Source organism: Artibeus jamaicensis, unplaced genomic scaffold, assembly GCF_021234435.1.
Source record: "Artibeus jamaicensis isolate MK-2021 breed Jamaican fruit bat unplaced genomic scaffold, CSHL_Jam_final contig_1085, whole genome shotgun sequence".
Classification (NCBI taxonomy): domain Eukaryota; kingdom Metazoa; phylum Chordata; class Mammalia; order Chiroptera; family Phyllostomidae; genus Artibeus; species Artibeus jamaicensis.
In genome coordinates, this window is record NW_026521214.1 from 1027479 (window position 1) to 1049215 (window position 21737).

A 21737-nucleotide genomic window follows, 5' to 3' on the forward strand; every position below is an offset into this window, starting at 1 on the left:
GAACTTGAGAAACGTGGACTTTATTCTGGTTGGCCCTGTGCCCTGCTCAACATCCAGGGCTCTGTTAGTCTGAGAGAAAGGGTGGCTACTGAGGGAAAGTTTTCAGTCAACCGGAGTCAGAATTGGGATTGCAGGCAGCCGAAGCCACGGGACCAAATGAGAGACCAAAAGCCTGGGTGTGGATCCAGGAGGAAAGGTTGGGGGTGGGCATCGCAACCACAAAGGGCACATCCATTTGGCTGTTGTTCCCTGGACAGAAAAGTCTATTAAGGGTTGTATTAGTGAAGGTTGAGAGCCAGGGCGAGGGAGGTGAGAGTCTCACCCATTACACTCTGGGATCCCACAGGTGTGCCGGACGGACGGCTGAGGTCAACTATTGGACATTTGTGAATGTTGTAGAACAGAGAAGTAACCTATACATGGTAACGATATTTACATATATTTTCATAGCCGTTTGGTCGTGTATAAACACACACACACACACACACACACACACGCACGCCCGTGCGCCTCCTGCAAACAAATGTCCCGAACACAGAGAACCCACATGCCCTCACGCTGTCTGTTCTCCAGGGTAACCCTTTCCTGTGTAAATAAACAGCTCGAGTCCCCATCTCAGCTTCAGAGGCTGCTCTTGAGGGTGTTCTGTTTGGAAGTTGTGGCTTAACTGCGGCCTCTTCCTCTCCTCCTTGGCCAGCCCAGGCTTCAGGGAAGGTTTGTGGAGAAGGGAGAGGGTTGTGGCACTCTGTCATACAGGCAGTGTCCCCCCCAGGTCAGTTTCCCTGCCCCCTGGCCGGTCTCCTCCCTGCTCCCCCCCCCACCTGGTCTGGGGCTCCTACCCAATACTCTGCCCTCTGCAGCCTCCAGGAAGCTAATGCATTTATTGTTCAGAGCAAGTTGACTCCCTCCCTCTCAGCCAGACAGATTGAGGGTCTTTGGCTCTTAAAATTCCATGGCCCCTCTAAACGAAAAGCAATGTTCTTCTTCCTGAGACGTAGCCTACGGCTCTCTTGCAATGTGAAAGCTTTTCCTATGAGATTTCCCACTATTCAAATGCAGAGGGCTCCTATGAAACCTTTCCTACGCTGAAAGGGCATTAAGCAAAGAAGCCATTATTGTTAGTTTCCACAGAATATTTTTTGAGCATTCCCAGACCCAAGATTTAATGCATGTAGTGTTTTTATTTTATTATCACAATGAAAATGTTTAATTACGTCTGGTTTTACACGAGCTCACGCCCTTAGGAACTCTCTTAGAGCTCCTGCAATGCCTCAGGACAGCACGTGCTGACAGATGCGCAGAATAAATGGAGACAGAGCACAGGCCTCACAGACACTGTTCAGGGCCTGCTGCTGCGGTGCTGATGTGGGTCCCGGGGAAGAGCTCGGGGGCCGGGCCACTCTGGCTGCCTCTGTAAAAGGAGGGTGCAGAACAGATGCTGAACCCTATTTTTGCTTTTCACCTATTTTCTTTTCTCTTTTTAAAAATATTTTATTTATTTATCTTAAGAGGGGAAGGGAAGGAGAGAGGGAGAGAAATATCAATGTATGGTTGCCTCTCATGTGTCCCCTGCTGGGACCTGGCCTGCAACCCAGGCATGTGCCCTGACTGGGAATCGAACCGTGATACTCTGGTTCACAGGCCCGCACTCAATCCACCAAGCTACACCAACCAGGGCTTCTTTTTTCTTTTTAAAAGATTTTTATTTGTTTGTTTTTATTTATTTGGAGAGAGGGGAAGGGAGGGAGAAAGGGAGAGAAACATCAATGTGCGGTTGCCTCTCACGTCGCCCCCCCTGGGGACCTGGCCCACAACCCAGGCATGTGCCCTGATTGAGAATTGAACTGGTGACCCTTTAGTTCACAGCCCGTGCTCAATCCACTGAGCTACACCTGCCAGGGCTAATTTTATTTTTAAGTATATTTTATTGATTATGTTATTACAGTTGTTCCATTTATTTCATCTTTATCCCCCCTCTACCCTGCAACCCCCTCCCGCCAGCACTCCCCTCCTTTAGTTCATGTCCATGGGTCATATATATAAGTTCTTTGGCTTCTCCATTGCCTATACTATTCTCACCCTCCCCCTGTCTGTTTTTTACCTACCATCTATGCTATTTATTCTTTGTACTTATTCCCCCTCTCTTCCCCTCCCAATTCCCCCACTGATAACCCTCCATGTGATCTCCATTTCTGTGATCCTGTTCTAGTTGTTTGCTTAGTTGTTTTTTTTTAACTTTTTAAAAAATTTTATTTATTTATCTTTAGAGGGGAAGGAAAGGAGAGAGGGAGAGAAACATCAATGTATGGTTGCCTTTCATGTGTCCCCTGCCGGGAACTGGCCTGCAACCCAGGCATGTCAGGCATGTGCTCAATGGGAATCGACCTTGACTGAAAATTGAACCTCGATCCTCTGGTTCACAGGCCCGAGCTCAATCCACTGAGCTACACCAGCCAGGGCTGTTTTTGGTTTTTTTAGGTTCAATTGTTAATAACTGTGAGTTTGTTGTCATTTTACTGTTCATAGTTTTGATATTCTTTTTCTTACATAAGTCCCTTTAACATTTCATATAATGAGGCTGGGCGATGATGAACTCCTTGAACATGACCTTATCTAGGAAGCACTTCATTTGCTCTTCCATTCTAAATGATAGCTTTGCAGGGTAGATTAATCTTGGGTGTAGGTCCTTGCCTTTTGTGACTTCAAATACTTCTTTCCAGCCCCTTCTTACCTGTAAGATGTCTTTTGAGAAATCAGCTGACAGTGTGATGGGAACTCCTTTGTAGGTAACTGTCTCCTTTTCTCTGGCTGCTTTTAAGATTCTCTCCTTATCTTTAATCTTGGCTAATATAATTATGATGTGCCTTGGTGTGTTCCTCCTTGGGTCCAACTTCTTTGGGACTCTGAGCTTCTCAGACTTCCTGGAAGTCTATTTTCTTTGCTAGATTGGGGGAGTTCTCCTTCATTATTTGTTCAAACAAGTTTTCGATTTTTTGCCCTTCCTCTTCTCCTTCTGTCACCCCTATGATTCAGATATTGGAACATTTAAAGATGTCCTGGAGGTTCGTAAACCTCTCTTCATTTTCTTGAATTCTTGTTTCTTCATTCTCTTCCTTCTGCTCCAAATTGTTGACCTGAATCCCAGTTTCCTTCCTTCACTGTTAGTTCCCTGTATATATTTTTTTATTTATATAAAATAAAAAAATACATACACTTAGTACAGCCTTCACTTCTTCCTTCATTTTGCATCTGTACTCAGCCATTTCTGTGAGCATCTTGATTACCACTGTTTTGAACTGTGTATCTGATAGGTTGGCTATGTCTTCATCACTTAGTTGTTTTTCTGGAGTTTTGACCTGTTCTTTCATTTGGGCCGTATTTTTTACCTTGGTGCACCTGACAAGGGGCAGGGCCCTGGGTATTTGTCAGGGTGGGGCAACCCACCTCGCTGCTGAATTGTGGAGCTGAGTGTGTGGGAGGGGCCAAAGAGGGAACAATGCCACTTGCTGTGCTCTGGGCTGGCTTCCAGTCACTTCCTTGACACCCAAAGTAAATTGGGTGGTGATTCCTGGGTGGGGGTTTGTTTCTCTCCAATGAACTCTCCTGTGAGACAGGCCATTTCTCCCACTGCTACAACCCCCACAGTTTTTTACAGCCAGAGGTTTTGAGACTTTATTTCCCCACTGGAATCCTGGGTTGTGTGGTCCGTCTCACTCCCCAGTCGTTCCAGTTTTTCTGTGTGCGGATATAGGATGGCTTGGTCTGCTAGCCACTGCCTCACCTGCCTGGTCTGCTACTTTGTCACGTGTCCTTTCCTCTTGGTAACCGTCTCTGTCCCCTCCTACCCGTCTGAATGGATGTTTCTTCTTTAACTCCTTGGTTTTTGGACTTCCCATACAGTTCAAAACTCTGGAAGTTTTGGTAGATTTTTTTTTAATTTGTTGTTGTCCTTTTGGTTGTGTGAGGAAGCAAAGTGTATCTACCTACACCTCCCTTTTGGCTGAAGTTTCTTTTCACCTATTTTTATAGAAATGAAAACCCTCTTCGGATTTCTTTCAGTTGGCCAAAACTGGTACTAGTGTAGGTTTTTCGTAAAAGCGAAGTAGCATAGGGCAAACTTTGGGCCCTGGATGGTGTGGCTCAGTGGGTTGAGTGCCAGCCTGTGAACCAAAGGGTCGCCAGTTCAATTCCCAGTCAGGGCACACGCCTGGGTTGTGGGCCAGGTCCCCAATAGGGGGCGCATGAGAGACAACTTGATGGTTCCCATTGATGCTTTTCTCCCTCTCTCCCTCCCTTCCCTCTCTCTATTAAGGGACTATCCCTGTGTAACACACGCACAGGAAAGCACACTGGACTCACAGGTAGCCACGGTGGGAGCAGCACCCAGGACGCTGCCAGCACTGCTGGTCCTCTCTCCCGCCCCGTCCTGCACAGACCTGTGCTCCTGACAGCAACACTGTGTGCATTTAGTGCCATTACACAGACTTTAAAACAATGGATTCTAGAGAAAGAGGAAGGGAGGGAGATAGAGAGGGGGACTGACTGCCTCTTGCACAACTGGCGAGGACTGGGGGCCAAGCCTGCATCCCAGGCATGTGTCCTGACCAGGAATCTAACAGGGGATATTTTGCTTTGTGGGTGATGCTCCAGCCGAGCCACACTGGCCAGGGCATCAGGCAGACTTTTAAAAAAGTTTAGACTTATGGTGTTTTAAATGTCAAGTTGAGTTGAGTGACAAACATTTATCATCCTTAATATACAAAGACCTCTCCTCTATGTATTTTATTTTTGTAGCTCTGACTGATTTGTTACACTTGATTTTTTTAACTTTTAAAAAGCATTTTATTTATTTATCTTTGGAGGGGTAGGGAAGGAGAGAGGGAGAGAAACATCAGTGTATGGTTGCCTCTTGTGAGTTCCCTGCTGGGAACTGGCCTGCAACCCAGACATGTGCCCTGACTGGGAATTGAACCACAATCCTTTGGTTTGCAGGCCCGTGCTCAGTCCACTGAGCTACACCAGCCAGGTTCAGGTTGATTTGTCTGAAGTGCATTTCCTCCCTGATACATCATTCTGTGCCCACGGACGGATGTATACAGATGAGGATTCCCACACGTCCACTACCACTCTTACGTCCTCAGGTGTGAGGGCCAGATCTGCGTGTATTTTGACATTTCTGAGTCAGGATATGCCGTAGCATTGGGACGGCCATTTAACACAGAGCCACTTCTCCCACCAAAAGCATGATTACATTGACGGCACATCTTACCCCCAAGAAGTCATAGTGCAGACATCACCATCGTTTTAGCAGAACGCTGGCTCGGTGGCCTTCCTGAAGGAGGGGTGCTCGATGGGGGGAGACTGTGACCAAGCTTTCCAAGGAGCTGCCGAAGGAGCTAGGACTGTTTGGTCAAAGTAAAGCAAGCCTGGGGCACGCTGCCAAGCCTGTCCCGGAAGGCTGCTGTGGACCAGAGGAGGTGGGCTGGCTCCCTGAGACCCTCAGGCTGGGCCCCACGGCCGCACGTGACCACCACAGCGTAGGTGCCTTTGTGGATCCCTTTTATGAAAGTATATTAAAATGACATCTCGAGATCGCCTTGGGGTGAAGACCGCAGACGCCAGAGCCCTGCGGCTGGGAGGGCTCAGATTTCTGGGTGCAGAGAAGTCGGGCCCCTGAGGCCAGCCTGTGGAGCGGCTCAGCCAGGCCATTTGTGAAGGAGGAGGCTGCAGACCCTGGGCATTCCCTGTCCCGTCCCCAGGTGCTGAGGCCTTCTGGATGGCAGCTGAGGACATGGACAACGACCCTCTGACCTATGGGATTAGTGGCTCCAACGCCTACTTCTTCCAGGTCATCTCAGACACTGGGGAAGTGAAACTGGACAGCTCGCTGGACTATGAGGTAAAGGGCAGGCTATGGGAAGGCCAGGGGGTGGGATGGGGAGACGCGGGGACCCTGGGAGCCAGTGCCCCGGGGGCAGGCACCTGCCCCGGTCAAAGCTCACTGGGCCCCTTCTCTCCTCCTGCTGCAGACGCAGTCCTGGTTCTCAGTCCGCATCTCTGTGAGCGACGGTTACAACAACCCAGTGAGTTGGCTCAGGGTGTGGGGCGTGTTGGGGAGGGGTGTCCAGGGACCAGAGTTCGGGACCGGGCCGCTCCCGATGGCGCCCCTGCCTTAGACAAGCTGAGAGGGCTCCAGTGTACAACAGAAACGAAAGAATGAAATGTCTAGTGTTGTCAGAATTACACTTGTCCACTTTTGGTTGCACAGTATTACCAAGATCTTAATATTTATTATTCATGCATTTTCCTTATATAGGTGTATTGTTTATATTATAACTGGAGCTAATGATATTGGTAATGTCTGTATTAACAAAAAACAAGTGGCTGACACTTCCCTACCCAACTCCCCTGAGACGGCCACCGTCCACGCCTGTGGCCGAATGCGTCAGTGTTGATGCTCACATTTGTGAGGGCCACTGTGTCTTGCATCTGTGAGAACTGGGGGTTTTGTCTTCAGAACACGTCCCCCAAACCCTGTTCATTTAAACAAGTCGTTTCAGTGACTTGGGTACTTGTGAATACGTTCTCTCCGTGAACATCTCAACAACTGCAGATTAAAGGTCCAGCACCCTCAGGCCGCCCTGCCAGCCCGCCCCCCACCCCCCGCCCCCCGGGCGGAGTGTCCACTGCCGCCGTGCCCTCTCTCCCGAGCGCGTGCACACACGCCCACACCCACAGCAGGCAGGTCGTCATGTTCCGTGCATTTTCTGATATTCATGTGGGATCCTAGTGCCTGTGTTGTGTGTTTTTTTAAAAGATTTTATCCATTTATCTTTAGAGGGGAAGGGAAGGACAGAGGGAGAGAAACGTGTGTGGTTACCTCTCCTGCGCCCCCTGCTGGGAACTGGCCTGCAACCCAGGCATGTGCCCTGACTGAGAAACCTCGATCCTTTGGTTCGTAGGCCCGCGTTCAATCCACTGAGCTTCACCAGCCTGGGCCATATGTTTTTTGTTTTTTTTTTAAACTTATATTTATTGATCTTAGAGAGAGAAAGAAAGGGGGGGGGAGAGAGAGAGATTTTTGTTCCATTCGTTGATGCATTCACTGGTTGATTCTTGTATATGTCCTGCCCAGGGATTGAACCGGCAACTTTGGCAAATTGGGACGATGCTCTAACAGCCTGAGCTACCTGGCCAGGGTGCACATATTGTCTTGAACTGCCGGGTGCACTCAGCTCTCAGCGCTGGAGCTCGTGCCGTGCCCAAGCTCAGATCCCCGTCTCTTTACTGTCTCGGTTCCAGCCGACCTGCTGCAATGGACATTTCAATTGTCCGCAGCTTTACATGATGGCAAGCAGAGGTAAAATGAATATGCTTGTCATAGGACAGGCACATTTTAGATTTTTAAAAGTGACCTAATGATGGCCCTGGCTGGTGTGGCGCAGTGGATTGAATGCCAGCCTGTGAACCCAACAGTCACTGGTTCGATTCCCAGTCAGGGCACATGTCTGGGTTGTGGGCTGAGCCTCCAGTTGGGGGCATGCAAGAGGCAACTGATTGATGTCTGTTGCACATTATCAATGTTTCTCTCCCTCTCTTTCTCTATCCCTTTCCCTTTCTCTAAAAAGAAATAATATCTTTTAAAAAAGTGACCTAGAGATGCCTGCAATTTACACTCAAATGGTTCAGAGACAATCTATACTCAAACATGAAGAGAGAGGGAGAGAAATCTGGATGAAGGGTATGGCGAGCTCTTTGTACTAGACTTGCAATTTTTCTGGCATCTGAAATTGTAGCAAATAAAAGGTTGCCGCAAACATCGCCAAACCGTCCACCCGAGAAGTCATGTCCACTTGCCGTCCTGCCCTGATGCTTCTCACCCTGATTTCTCAGGAGCCCACCTTTCCAGGCTTACTGGGCTTTCTCCCCACAGGTGCAGAAGGAATTTCAGGTGATCGTGGAGGACAGAAATGACAACGCACCTGTTTTCCAGACCACCGATTTCTCCGCCACCATCAGTGAGGTAAGACCTGCCTTCCTTGTTGTGCGGCAGGGGGCGTGGGGGGGTGGGGGAGACAGGCGTCCTAGAGGCCCTCCCCAGAGCGGGAGGGGCCAGACCGAGGCAGAAGGGGGCCCGTGGTCGGAAAAAGCACCTGCTAGAAAGGGCAGCTGCAGGCGCTGAGTCCCGGGGATGTAACTCAGGAATCATAGGTAGAACAACATTTGGGACCAAGCAGACGGCTTTGGAATTCTTTCGATTTTAAAAGGAAAAAAAAAAAAAAAAAAAGGAACTGATTTTCTTACGTATCTGAAAAACTTAGAGGTGTATCTAGATTCAGGCATGGCTGGGTCCAGGTTACTCAGACCACACCATCAAGAGGAGATTTCTCTCCACCGCTCAGCTCTGCTTCTCATGTCGCCTCCACCATGGGGCAGGCGGACAGTTCTCCCTCGTGGTGACAGACGAACATGTCCCCAGCAGCTCCAGGCTCCCTTGCCACCCCAGCTTTGCAACCTCTAGGAAGACTGCCTCTTTCTCAATGGTCCCAGCAGTAACCCCAGGGCTGACTCTCATTGGCCCATTTTGAGTCATGTGGATATGGAGTGCTCGGATTGGCTAGGTCCGCCTCAAGGGCCTTCCCCTTGTAGCAGTGGAAGGCAGCCTCACTCGAACTTCATGGGTGGGGAGAGGTTTCCCAGCGATCTCTGAGCGGTAAACAAGGCCACTTCCGAACCTTCGTTACTAAGTGGCTTTGAAGATCCCTGAGGTTAGGTCTCCACACAACATAGACATGAGGCTCTGCTGGAGCCCCTACTGGATGCCAGGCGCTGTCCGCCATGCTGAGGACATCAGGTGAACAACACCGGCCTGGTTGCCCACCCTCAGCGGCCCACATTCTAGTCCAGAGCAGACACTAATCAAGGAAACATGAGATAAGCAGCATCATTGCCAATGGTGTGAAGCTTCACAGCACTCACAAAACTGGGTGAATTTAGACAAGGTGCCGGGGGACGGGCCGTGTCTCTGAACAAGTGACATCTGAGCAGAGACCACACCGCCTGAAGAAGCTGGCTCCAGGCTGGTGCAGAAGAGGGTGTTCCAGGCGGGGGAACAGCACGTGCAAAGGCACTGCAACGGGGAAGCCGGGAAGCCCATGTGGATGGAGGGTGGAGAGCCAGGGGGCGGTGAGGTCAGAGAGGTGGGCAATTCGGGGTCCATGGAGGCGACCCGGGTCATATTCTGAGAGGAATGGGGACCCCTGCGTTCGTAGCAGAAGGGCGCTGCAGTCTGGTTCATGATGTCCAAGGATCTCTTTGCTGCCTTGTGGACAGGGGGAGGGTGCGGGCAGGAATTGCAGGGCCAGGTCTCGGGCGCCAAGGCCTCCTGGGAGAACCCTCAGCTCTGCGAGGCGCTGCCTGCAGCTGAAGGCTGCGTCGGGCCGGCGGCCGGGCCCATCTGCTTCTGGAGTGACCACTGCAAATGAGAAGCCAGCTCGAGGGGTGGGGAGGCTGCGTGGGAAGGGGGGGCTGGGGGACGCTGCTCCCCTCCCCCGCCCCCAGCGGCCTCCAGAGGCCCAGCCCATTTAGGAAGGAAAAGGGAATATCTGTGGAACTTGGGTTTTCAGGCCTCGGAAATGTTGTCATCGCCCCTGAGGGACCTCTGGGGACTGGGGACTCCGAAGCCCAGGGTGGGGGTGTGAAGCACTCAGGCGCGGAGGAAGTGGATTGGCACTCTTCAGTGACAAGTCCCTCCTTGCAGACCCTCCCGGTCGGCTCGCTGGTGTTCTCGGTGCTGGCCACGGACAAAGACACAGGGTCTGCCGGTGTCGTGCAGTACTACATAGAGGGGGTGAGTGCAGCGGGGGCCCCCCTCCCCCTCCCCGGCCCCTGGCCACCAGGGGGCAGCATCTCCCACGGTGAGGGCTGGGCCTCCCCGCCCCCCCCCCTTTGTTGCCCCAGTGGCCTAAGGCGGTACCTGTTGCCCACCCTCTGGTGCCGGGCACTGTCTGGGCCTTTACTGAGTCTGTGCCACACCACCTGGTGGAGGAAAACGAGGCCCAAGAGGTCCGGGCTGTTGTCCAAGGTCACACACGTGGAGGCGCAGCCCCAGGTCCCAGGAAGACAGGTTTGCTAGCTGTAGCTCCCTCTGCGAGCACCCACTACCTGCTTGTCACAGACCTCAGCTTGTTTGGCCCTCCTTTTGACCCCCTGGTCCCACTTCCCTGAGGAAACCGAGGCTCGGGGAGGTGAAGCGCCCCGTGAGGTTGGACCGCAGGTCTGGCAGAGCAGGTGCGGGGGCAGGGCCGAAGGGAGCCTGGCCTGCCTGTGCCCTGCTTCAGGTCACCCCGAGCACAGGGGACAGCCAGGACCTCTTCAGGATCCTGTCTAATGGCTCCATCGTCCTCAACGGCAGCCTCAGCTACAACAACAAGAGCGCTTTCTACCAGCTGCAGCTGAAAGCCTGTGTGAGTCGGAGTGGGCGGTGCCCGCTGAGCAGGGGACCTGGCAGGGGCCGCCTCGCTCACACTCACAGGGGCCATCTCCCCTGCCACCCCGCAGGACCTGGGCGGCACTTACAACAACAGCTTCATCATCCAGTGCTCCTCCCCCGTCTTCCTGTCCATCTCTGTGGTCGACGAGCCGGACCTGGACCCCCAGTTTGTCAGGGAGTCTTACTCGGCCTCTGTGGCTGAGGACGCACCTCAGGTGTGCCGGGGACTGGGGTGGGAGGTCTAGGCCGAGCGGAGGTGCAGGGAAGGTCCGAGCCACTGACCACGCCTCCTTGCAGGGAACCTCTGTGCTGAAGGTGGAGGCTGTGGACAGGGACAAAGGCATCAATGACGACGTGACCTACGTCATCTCCAGTGAGGACAAGGGGGACAAGGGTGGCCCCCACGGGGGATGGGGTACAGAAGGGCAGGAGCTCCGTCAGAGCTTCTGCAAGTGGCTGCTCCTGCCGTCTCTTGCCAGACTCCACGAGGCCTGGCTGGTTTGCCATCGAGCCAGACGGGGTGATCAGCGTCAGCGGCGCCCTGGACAGGGAGCAGCTGCTGGAGGAGGATGAGGAGGTGCAGGTGCAGGTCACGGTGAGTGAGGCGCCCACCACCCCCTCCCACCCTCACCTCTGACCTCTGACCTTGGACCTCAGCTCTCTCTGAGCACTGGTTCTCTGCCCTCTGCCCTCTGCTCTCTGCCCTGCTCTCAGGCCACAGAGGTGCACCCCAACATCTACGGGCAGGAAGCCAAGGCGAGCGTATGGGTCACGCTACGGGTGACAGATGTCAATGACCACGACCCCGAGTTTTTCAACTGCAGTCTCCCGACCTGCACCTTCTCCCCGCAAGAAGCCCAAGTCAACTTCACCAGCTCCGTGGACGAGCACTCCTCCGCCCGCATCCCCGTGGACGGCCTCACCATGGCCGTCTACGACCCGGACAAGGCAGGTGCACCCCACGGAGGGGGCACGGCAGTGGGGCAGTGGGAGACGGCTGGGCGAGGGAGGGTCCTCCATGCGCAGCGGGTGGCGGTGGTGCCAATCACAAGTGGGGTGCTCTTTGGGAATGTTGGGGGCAGTCTTGTGTCAGGGAAGCAGGAGGTGAACAGAAAGGAAGTTGAATGGAGGTTGGTGCTGGCAGCTGGTAACACTGAGTGGAATGCAGCCTTTGGTGGTGTTGAGGGGAGGGAGGTGGTGGGGGCTGGTGAAGTTGAGGGGCGCTCGGAGAGGACTGGATATTGGGGGTGGGGGATGTGGCAGTGTGGAGCCCAGGGCGGCCTGAGTAGTGAGGGTTAAGTTTTGGGGAGGCTGATGCTGGGTGGTGGACGACTTGGATGGTGCTGAATGACGAGGTATTGGTTGTATTTGGGGACATTGAGCTGGTACACAGTGTGGAGGGGGGAGTGACGTTGGGTGGTGGTAGCTAGCGGGTGAGTTGTGTTGGTGGTTGTCGTTCAGTGGAATGGAGGCTGTGAGTGATGGGGTGACGCTGGGTGTTGGTGGTGCTGGTGCTGGGATGGGATGGGCGGTGGCCAGGGGTCGGTGCACGGGGGTGAGTGGTACCTGAAAAGGAAGGCTCGTCGCGATGCCTCGTGGGAGTGGTGTGTGTGTGTCGGGGCTCCTCCTCTGCAGACCTGGGGCCCACAGAACCCTAGAGAAGGTCTTCTTCTTCTTCTTTTTTTTTTTTAAAGATTGTATGTATTTATTATTAGAGAGAGGGGAAGAGAGGGAGGAAGAGGGGGAGAGAAACATCAGTGTGTGGTTGCCTCTCTCATGCCCCCTACTGGGGACCAGGCCCACAACCCAGGCATGTGCCCCGACCGGGAATCGAACTGGCAACCTTTTGGTTCACAGGCCAGTACTCAGTCCACTGAGCCACACCAGCCAGGGCGAGAAGTCTTCGGATGAGACCCCGTTCGCAGGGACTCGTGGCCAGCCCAGTCTCCCAGGGCCCCCATGCCTCAGTTTCCTGAGCCCCCCTTTTGTGGACCTCAGTGGGCTGGGTTCCCTAAGGCAGGAACCTGAGCCTGGGACTGGGGCGAAGGTGTGCATGGGGCTGGGCGTGTTGCAGGGGCAGGGTCCCGAGACTGCACAATGCACCCTCACAGGGCAGCAACGGCACCTTCCTGCTGTCCTTGACGGGCCCCGATGAGGCGGCCTTCAGCGTCTCCCCTGGGAAGGCGTCGGGCTCCACAGACGTGCAGGTGCTGGTGAGGTCTCCGGTGCTGGTGGACTACGAGGAGAAGACGGTGATGCTGGTGCAGGTGCGGGGCGCCCTGGGGCCCCTGGGGGCTGGAGCCAGGAAGTGCTCTGGTACCAAGGCCGCTGCCCGCTTCCCTGTCCTCAGGTTGTGGCCACTGACTCTGTTAGTAAGAACTGGTCTGTCGCCTGGGTGACCATCTACCTCAGGGACATCAATGACCACAGGCCCACATTTGCCCACAGCCAGTACAACCTCAGCGTCTTCGAGCACAGTGCTGTCGGCACAGTGGTCGCCAGCGACATCCAGGTGAGTGAGGGGTTGGGAAGGGCTGACTGGGGACCGTGGCCCTGCCTGGGCCTCCGTGCCATCCGATGTCCCTGGGTCTCAGCAAGTGTGAGTGTGTGAGTGTGTATGGGCGTGTTTGGGGATGTGTGTAGCGTGAATCTGTGTCGGGGGGTGTCCTTCCGTGCCAGGAAGCAGACCAGCTTCCTGTGCCCCGTCAGCTGTGCAGCTGGCAGTGAGCGCTGCCTCTTGCGAGCAGTGGGCCATGATCTGTCTCTGCCCACAGGCCTCTGACCCTGACACGGGTGAGGGGGGCCGCATCACCTACAGCCTGCTCCCGGGGACTGGGTAAGTAAGGCCCAGGGTGGGCGCGGGGGTGCGGGGCAGGCGGGCCGAGCACAGCGTGATTTCAGACAAACAATGAACCGTGCTTTCTTTGGCCTGAGCAGGTTGCCGCTCTTTGATGGGATGTGGCGCAGTATTTTTCATTGCTTAGTTGAACTTCAGACTTCAGTGGGTATCCTGTCTCTCTCTTTGCTCCCTATGGGCTCCCTGCACAGGGCGGATATCTTTGCGGTGGACCCGGACTCGGGCACGGTGACCGTGAGAAACAGCGAGCTGCTGGACCGGGAGAAGCAGACCGTGTTCTACCTCACACTGCAGGCCACCGACGGTGGGGGCCTGTCGTCCTCCACCATGCTGAGGGTCGAGCTGCTGGACATCAATGACAACGAGCCGGTGGTCATTGGCTCCTACAACATCTTTGTCCAGGAGGAGAGCAGCAATGTCTCCGTGACCATCCAGGTACGTGCCAGCCTGGCCTGGTGGGCGGGACGGGGGGCCGGAGCCAAGCCTGGCTCTGTAGTCAGGTCGGCCCTGGGCCAGCATCTGGGCTTTGCTGTGTGGCCCTGAGAAAGTCACTCAGCCTCTCTGGGCCTCGGTTTCCTCTCTGGGAAATGAAGGCAATCATACTACTTATTCCCAAGGTCACTGGGGAATAATGAGACAATGTATGTAAAGTGCTTGGCACAAAGCCTAGCACAGAGGAAGCCAAAAAAAGATTTGAGGTAGCTTAGATTAAAGAGGAAGGCAGCCCTGACTGGGGTGGCTCAGTGGGGTGGGCATCATCCCACAATGCAAAAGGTTGCTGGTTCGATTCCTGGTCAGGGCACAGGTCTGGGTTGCAGGTCTGGTCCCCAACAGGGGAGCATACAAAGGGCAGCCGATCAGTGTTTCTGTCACACATAGATGTTTCTCTCCCTTTCTTTCTCCCTCTCTTCCCTTTTCTCTTAAAATAAATAAATGCAATCCCCAAAAGTAAGATAAAAGTATGGAAGAAATAAAGAAAGAAAAAATAAGGATGGCATTGTTAAGGGGCACAAAGGTAGATCTAGAACCCAAAGCTACACAATTGCCAGGAATGGGCTGAAAAATTCAGTTTTGAGCTTCCTAATGGCCAAGGCAAGAATGGAAATGAGATCAATGACTGGGTTCACTGAGTCGGTGAGATATAGCTCACTGTTGGTTCCAGAGAAACACTAGAGGGAAGCTTCCCCCAGGTCACCTTTCAGGGTCTCCTGAGAAGCGGGTGATCAGGTCATCCCATGGCCATGGGGCTCCCCCTACCTCCACATCTCCCTGGGGCTGCGTGGTTTCCAGGGCTCGCTCCCATCCGCTTGTGAAGCTAACGCTGTCATGGCCCCCATTCTCAGAAGAAAACTGAGGCTCAGGGAGGCTAAGAGACTTTTCTGTTGTCGCACAGCCAGTAAAGGCAGTGCGGGGCTGGAGGTCAGACATCCTTGCCCTGAGACCCGGGCCTTGCCCCACCCCCCGCTCCTCGATGCTCCTCAGCCTGGCCTGTGAGCTCCTGGGGCCCGAAAAGCACTTGGTGAAGTAGCCGTCCTGAGTTCAGAGCGCTGCGGGTTGAACAGAGCGGGTCAGGCTTTGGGAGAAACCAGCTCTGGCTGCCAACACAGGAGGCATTTGATAAACAAGATTCCGACAAAGCTGAAATGAAAGAGCTGCAGGTGGGGGCTGGGAAGGCAGGAAGGGGACAGACTTGGTTCCAAGTCAGAGTAACTCGGCTCGGGATTCAAAACCACATTTGTTGAGCACCTACTATACACCAGGCCCTTTGCTGGACCCCAGGTGTCCTGAGATGAACCCACCATAATTCTGTCCCTGGATAGTAACCCAAGGGTGTCACCTGTGCTATGTGGAAGGTAACGCAGGGATCCTGGAGGCCCAGGGGAGGTGCCAACCTGGCCTGGGGTCAGGCAGAGGAGGTGTGAAGGGCATTCAGGGTACAGGGACAACATGTGCAAAGGCCCCGTGGCAGGGAAGAACCTGTGGTGTTTCTTGTGCCGGGTCGCCCAAAGGCAAGCTGAGCATGGGCTCAGGGCCCCGGCACACACACAGAGGAACTCACACAGTCACCTTGGAAAAATCAGTGTCATAGGATTCCACTCTTCCACTCTGCAGACTTTGAATGTCTGTGATACACTGCCCCATGACCCCTCCCCATGGGAATATCAGCTCCGTAAGGGAACAGTCTTGACCCGGCTCTATCTCTGGCACCTAAAACAAGGCTGGTACATTGTGGGCACACAGCAAATGCTTGTGGGCTGAATGAACGGCCCTCCCAGAAGCTCTTGCAAGCTGTTGATTTGACCCCCGTAGGTGGAAAACTGAGGCTGAGAGATTGGCCCGCTTCTCACCGGCTTCAGGCCCAGTTGCTGCTCTCAGGGGCCAGCGAGGGAGGGGAGGCCGGGCTGCAGGGTGTGCCTGGGGGCCGGGAGCACCTGCTGGCTGACGCCCAGCCCCGCTGGTGTGCACAGGCTCAGGATGCCGACGAGCCGGGCAGCAACAACAGCCGCCTGCACTTCAGCCTGCTGCCCAGCACCTACAGCCAGAACTTCTCGCTGGACCCGGACACGGGGCTCCTCCAAAACCTGGGGCCCCTGGACCGCGAGGCCATCAGCCCCGCCCTGGAGGGTCGAATCGTGCTGACAGTGCGTGTGGCTGACTACGGCGTGCCCGTCCTCAGCACTGAGGTCAACGTCACTGTCACTGTGGAGGTAAGGGCCCGCTCGGCCGGGCTGGGAGGTCAGGACAGGCTCTGTACTGGGGACTCCCGAGCCGGTGGCCAGCGCCCCCCTGCCCCCCAGCCTGAGTTACATTTTGCTCTTTGCAGTAAGGTGGGTAAGAGAGTTCCAGAGACAGGCCGATGGGTTCGAATCGGCTCCCTGATTGCGCAGTTCTGGTCACTAGCTGGACCTCTCTGTGCCCTGGAGGTCCTGGTCGGAAACAGGGATGGAAATGGCATGAACAGCATTAGTGGATGGGCAGTATTTTGCAGAGTGTCCGACCCGTAGAAGGCGTCAGCGAACCTTAGGTCTACTTCCCATCCAGGAATTTCCCGAACCCCTCCTCCCCTCCCCATTCAAGGACGAAGAGAAGGGGCGAAGAGCAGCATTCACGGTGCTTGCTGCACCCCTGGCCCTGCCAGGAGGCGTGGTCATCACTGTTTCTCTGATCAGGACACAAGCACAGAGAGGTGGAGTTGCTTAGCCCAGGGCCTCTGGATGGGGTTTCGAACCCCGTCTGCAGGGTTCTAAGGCTGCTGCCAGCCCACAGGTCACCTTTCTCTACAAAAGTATTGTGACAAAGTATATTTCTGCTCTGTCCACGATGTGAATGGAGCCCGCCAGGGCCGTGCAGTGGGCAGGGTAGTCCATGGCCCATTGGGTGGGGAAGGGCCGCTTCTCCCTGCAGAGCAGAGTGACACCTCAGGGGAGATGGGGACACAGAAGCTGAATGTGTCCACTGCCCTCAAATGGTTGTGAGCCACAGATGAGGAAGGAAGCAGCCCCGCATTTCATGAGCGCACGGGGCTTTCACGGCCACGACCCAGGCCTCACCACGGCTCTGCAACTGGGGACTACCAACTGCAACCCCATTCTACAGATGAAGACACTGAGGCACAGAGGGGTCAAAGGCACGTGTGAGGCAGAGAAGGAGCCGGGTCTGACTCGCAGCCGTGCTCTCAGCCAGGCCGCCAGTCGGGAAGGCCTCGAGAAGGCAGAGGCCATGTGCGCGGAGCCAATCACGCTGCTTCTGGGAAATCGCCAGGAGAAAACGTGTCCAGTTACAGGCGAGGGGGCTCTGTTCCTAGAGATGTGCATTCTCCCGTTACTTAGAAAATGCTGAAAGCAAAAGAGGGTGCCTGTGGGCTGCCTGGGGTGAGGGGCTGGAAAGGCCAGGGGCACCCCCAGCACACCCCAGTGGCAGGGGCAAAGCGGCAGGCAGCGCTGGCGAGGTGCTCTGACAACACCTTTGTGGGAGGGGAGGGGCCAGGGGAGGGGGAACAGAAAACAGTGGGGACCAGGCAGGCCAGGTCTCCATCCTGGCGTGTGCTGGAGCACAGAGGATGTGTGCCTGGCATTGAGGGGTCAGCGGAGGGCAAGAGGGGACGAGGGAGAGCTCGGGCTGCAGGGTCTCTCTGGAAACACAGTGCCATTGGTGCCGGCACGGTCAGTCCGAGAGATGGGACTCAGCTGGGCCCGGCAGAGGCACAGAGGGGGACTCGGAGGCATTTGTAGACAGGGTCTAAGACAGCTCAGAGTCCCGACCAGGGAGGTGGGGAGGAGGTGGGGCGCCCTGCATGTTTATAGTGAACTTCGGAGGTCCTGCTACAGGCCTCGGAGCCCCAGGGGTGGGACCTGGGCTAGCTCTGCCCTCCCCGAGGCCGCTGCCTCACCTGTGAAGCGGGTGGCACTGTCTAAGATCTCGGTCTGGGCCTAGGTCTAGAGGAAGGGTTGGTTTCTCAGACTGGCTCTGAGGAGGCTGAGCCCTGGGGGCTCCTGAGCTCCCCAGACTCAGAACGCCCCTGTCTGCAGGACATCAATGACAATCTGCCCATCTTCAACCAGTCCGACTACACATTCTGGGTGAGGGAGAGGGACCCAGGTAAGTCCTCTCTGGGTCAGGTTGGGCACGGGGTCTGGGGGCCCGTGTGGTGTACGACAGCTCCCATGGTGGGCTGAAGCACCTGTGGGAGGTGAGAGCAAAGGACGCCTGCGGGGGGGCCAGGCCAGGGATCCCCCAAGCTCTGTTCCTCATCCATAGGCGTGCTGGTGGGCATAGTGAAGGCCAGAGACGCAGACCAGACAGAAGCCAACAACCGCATCAGCTTCAGCCTGTCCGGGAGCGGTGCCAACAACTTCCTGCTCCGAGGCTCAGTGCTGGGGCTTGGGCAGGCAGAGGGCAACCTCAGCCTGCCCACTGACGTCAGCCTGGACTACGAGACCCAGGCCTCCTTCAACCTGACCGTGACTGCCGAGAACCCGGACCCTCAGGGGGCCAAGGCCACAGCAGCCGTCTTCGTGCGTGTGGAGGACGTGAACGATGAGCCCCCCACCTTGGACCCGGCCTCACTCCAGGGCATCCGTGTGGCGGAGAACGGCTCGCAGCACGGCCTGGTGGCGGAGGTGGTGGCCCATGATGTGGACACCAGCGCCCAGCTGGAGGTGCAGCTAGTGAACGTCATCTGCACCAAGGCTGGGGCCGACGTGGGCAGCCTGTGCCACGGCTGGTTCTCTGTGCTGGCCAACGGCTCTGTGCTCATCAACCAGAGTGAGGCCATCGACTACGAAGCCTGTGACCTGGTCACGCTGGTCCTGCGGGCCTATGACCTCACGACTGACCCCCGCTTCCAGGCCTACAGTGACAATGGTGAGGTGGCCAGCATGGAGGGCTCGGCAAGCTGACCACAGGGGCTGTGGGAAGGAACCCTGGGCTGGAACCTGCAGGGTCTGGGTTCAGATCCCGGCTCGAGCTCTCACTGGCTGTGCCTCTGGGAAAGTGGTGACCCCTCCTGCAGCCTTGCTGTCCCCATCTGTCAGGTGGAGCTGGGGAGCATGTTGGCTTGCAGATTGAATGAGAACCCGCATGCAAAGCATGTAGCATGGTGCTCGGCACACAGCAAGCGCCTCATTAATGCTATCATTTTGTGAGGTGTGTCTCACCTTTGACCCGAGGTGCAAAATAACCATACTAACTAGTAGTTAGCGGATACTGAGTCCTTACTACAGCCTAGAGCCATACCAGGCAGCAGGCACGGGTGCCTTCATTTCACTCCCATGCAACCCAAGAAGCAGGTGACCCTTATACCAGTTTCCAGATGAGGAAACTGAGGCACAGAGTGGGCTGCTCTTGTAGCTAGTGTCAGTATGCTGTTGTGGCTGGGTGAGACAGACCTGGGTCGGGCTCCATCCTGGCCCACTGCTCTGGCTGTGTGACCTCAGATAAGTTGCTTACCCTCTCTGAAGTCTGGGAAGGAGAGTCCCTCCCACAAAGGCCCCAGGAGACTGCGTGGGTGTCCCAGGTTGGGAGCAGGGGAGGGGACTAAGCACTGGAGGCGTGGGGGGGAGGCTGCTGGCGGAGGCCCAGGCTCTCTGGGCGAGGCCTTTGCCCAGAGACCACAGCCAGCCAACCTCGTTTCCTAGGGAGCCTCGCCATCACCATTGAGGACGTCAATGACAACGTGCCCTATTTTCTGCCCGAGAGTAAAACTTTTGGTAAGCAGCAGCTCTACCCACCCCCCACCACCAGGACATCCTCTGGGCCACCCCGTGGACCCTCCTCAGGTGCCCGGTGGGCCCTTGGAAAGCAGGGGAGACCTGCATTCCTCTCTCCCTTGAGGTCCTGACAGGAGGGGGCGCTTGTACGTTTTCCCCGGCTCTACCCCAGCTCACATCTGACCTCGGACCAGGCCCTCCCTCAGTGGGTCTGTTTCCCCATCTGCACAGTGAGAGGTGGCTGGCTTGCTAACTAACGGCTCAAGGGAGGTGGTTATGGGGGTCTCTGGTGGCAGAAAGCCTGAGGGCAGGTTTGGGGGGTGAGCTAAGCTTGTGATCAGCACTAGGCCAGGGGGGCGCTGGCCCTGACCCCACTGACCCTTTCCTATCCACGCTTGCAGTGATCATCCCAGAGCTTGTGTTGCCCAACCAGCAGGTGGCGTCGGTCCAGGTGAGTCCTTGGCTCGAGCCTTTGTCAGTTACAGCAGGTGTAGGAGACCCAGGGCCAAGGCTCTTAGGCTCTTGAGTAGCGCCCCCTCCCAGTATTTTATCACCGGAAAGGAGATTTATTGGCTTTACCATATTAAAAAAAAAAGAACGGAAATGAACACCTACAGTTTAACTTCATTCATTGTTAGATTTAGTGTTCATAAAAATTTCCTGACCACAGACACCACTGGCAGGCTAGATTTTTTCACTACACCAGGATTCTTGAGTATGACAGAGAAATCAGCTGTACGTTAAACAAGTCCCCTGTGGTTAGATAATTCCCAGAGTAACAGCATAAAAAGACTTCCAGTTCTTCACAGTGCTGGATGCGGGTGGTGGCAACACCTGGCGGTGAGGCCTCCCGCACAGCCCCACAGCCCAGGGCCTGGGCCGCGGGCTCTCACTGACCTGCAGAGCCTCCATGCCTCTCTGGAACTCGGTTTCCCTCCCAGGCAAGGAGCTGGCTGCCCCTGGCAGTGACCTCTGACCCAGAGGCGGCAGTGTCAGTGGGGGGACGAGGAGGGGGCGGGGCACCTGGCCTGCCCCAGGAGAGCTGGCTCCGTGGTAGGACAGAGTGCCTCTCGGAGCTTCCCAGGAAGTGTGGGCAGTAAGTCTCCCTCCCTAGGCTCTTACAAGCCTTCAACAGTCAGTTTTCCATTCTCCAGCCAATTGCCTTCCAATATTATGAGCCTGTCCATGGCTTTGAATGATTTTCTATACATTGTATTTTTTTTTTTGAAACGTAAACACCAGCTTTGGCCCCATCCTGAATAGTGACATCAGTGGACTCGAGGTTCTGTGTGCTGGTTCTATTCTATTTTTCTCTAAAAGGCACTAGAATGAATAAAAATGTTTGTGCCCTTTCCCCCAGTTATTCCACGGTCCGTTAGGGGAATGCGTGCTCACGTCAGTAAGCACTAAGGTGAAGGCTCCAAGGGGAGGAGCCTGGCACACAGTAGGTGTTCAGGAGAGCCAAGTGTCCCTGCGCTTGTGTATGAGTGTGGCGATGGTCGGGGCAGGGCAGGATTTACACACAAAAGGTGCTTTGGGTGGTCCCTGCCTGGGTGGGGGGGTAGAGGCAGGGGCTTGCCCAAACCTGGATTTGTCTGCAGCATTTGCTCTGTTAGGGTGGCCTGTGGACAGCTGATAGAAGCCACGCAGAGGGACAGTGTCCCAGGCCACCCAGGTGTCTGGTCCCTGCTGGGGGCGAAGGGGTCCCCAGCCTGGCCCACAGATGTGTCTGCTCTCGCTGCCAGGCCAGAGACGATGACTCAGGGGGCAATGGGGCCATCCTGTTCTCCATCCTGCAAGTGGATTTCGTCACCAAGGACGGGGCCACGACCTCTTTCCAGGGCTTCTTTCGGATCTCCACCTCTTCAGAGGCCGATGTGTACATTGGCAACATCGAGTAATTGAGGGCAACCCCTGGGTGGGGTGAGGGGAGCGCAAAGGGGACCTCAAGGCAGTGAGTTCCCCCTCCTTGGAAGTGTAAAGTGGATGCCAGAGGACTCCTGCTTGGGTTCCAAGGCAGAGCTGTGCCCTCTTACTTCCCACAGACTGGTGACCAGCCTTGATTCCACTCTCCAAGGCACCTACCAAGTGACAGTCCAGGCCCAGGACAGGCCGTCAGCAGATCCTGCCCTGAAAGCCGAGACCACCCTGAATGTGAGCACTGGCCCTGCCTCCAGTC

The 21737-nt window shown here is 55.5% G+C and overlaps 1 protein-coding gene across 1 annotated transcript in view; it reads left to right on the top strand.

Annotated features, from left to right (window-relative positions):
• Positions 1-21737, top strand: part of CDHR2 (cadherin related family member 2) — a 35445-nt gene that overhangs the window by 8629 nt on the left and 5079 nt on the right. Inside the window, exons 4-23 of the mRNA XM_037164086.2 lie at positions 5760-5899; positions 6030-6083; positions 7934-8023; positions 9761-9850; positions 10341-10466; positions 10561-10707; positions 10790-10865; positions 10972-11087; positions 11207-11440; positions 12604-12759; positions 12843-13004; positions 13267-13328; positions 13541-13784; positions 15818-16057; positions 17879-17948; positions 18108-18713; positions 19487-19558; positions 19960-20009; positions 21304-21455; positions 21604-21712. Of these exons, the coding sequence (XP_037019981.2) occupies positions 5760-5899; positions 6030-6083; positions 7934-8023; positions 9761-9850; positions 10341-10466; positions 10561-10707; positions 10790-10865; positions 10972-11087; positions 11207-11440; positions 12604-12759; positions 12843-13004; positions 13267-13328; positions 13541-13784; positions 15818-16057; positions 17879-17948; positions 18108-18713; positions 19487-19558; positions 19960-20009; positions 21304-21455; positions 21604-21712 (2996 nt within the window). The remainder of the gene's footprint in view (positions 1-5759; positions 5900-6029; positions 6084-7933; positions 8024-9760; positions 9851-10340; positions 10467-10560; positions 10708-10789; positions 10866-10971; positions 11088-11206; positions 11441-12603; positions 12760-12842; positions 13005-13266; positions 13329-13540; positions 13785-15817; positions 16058-17878; positions 17949-18107; positions 18714-19486; positions 19559-19959; positions 20010-21303; positions 21456-21603; positions 21713-21737) is intronic.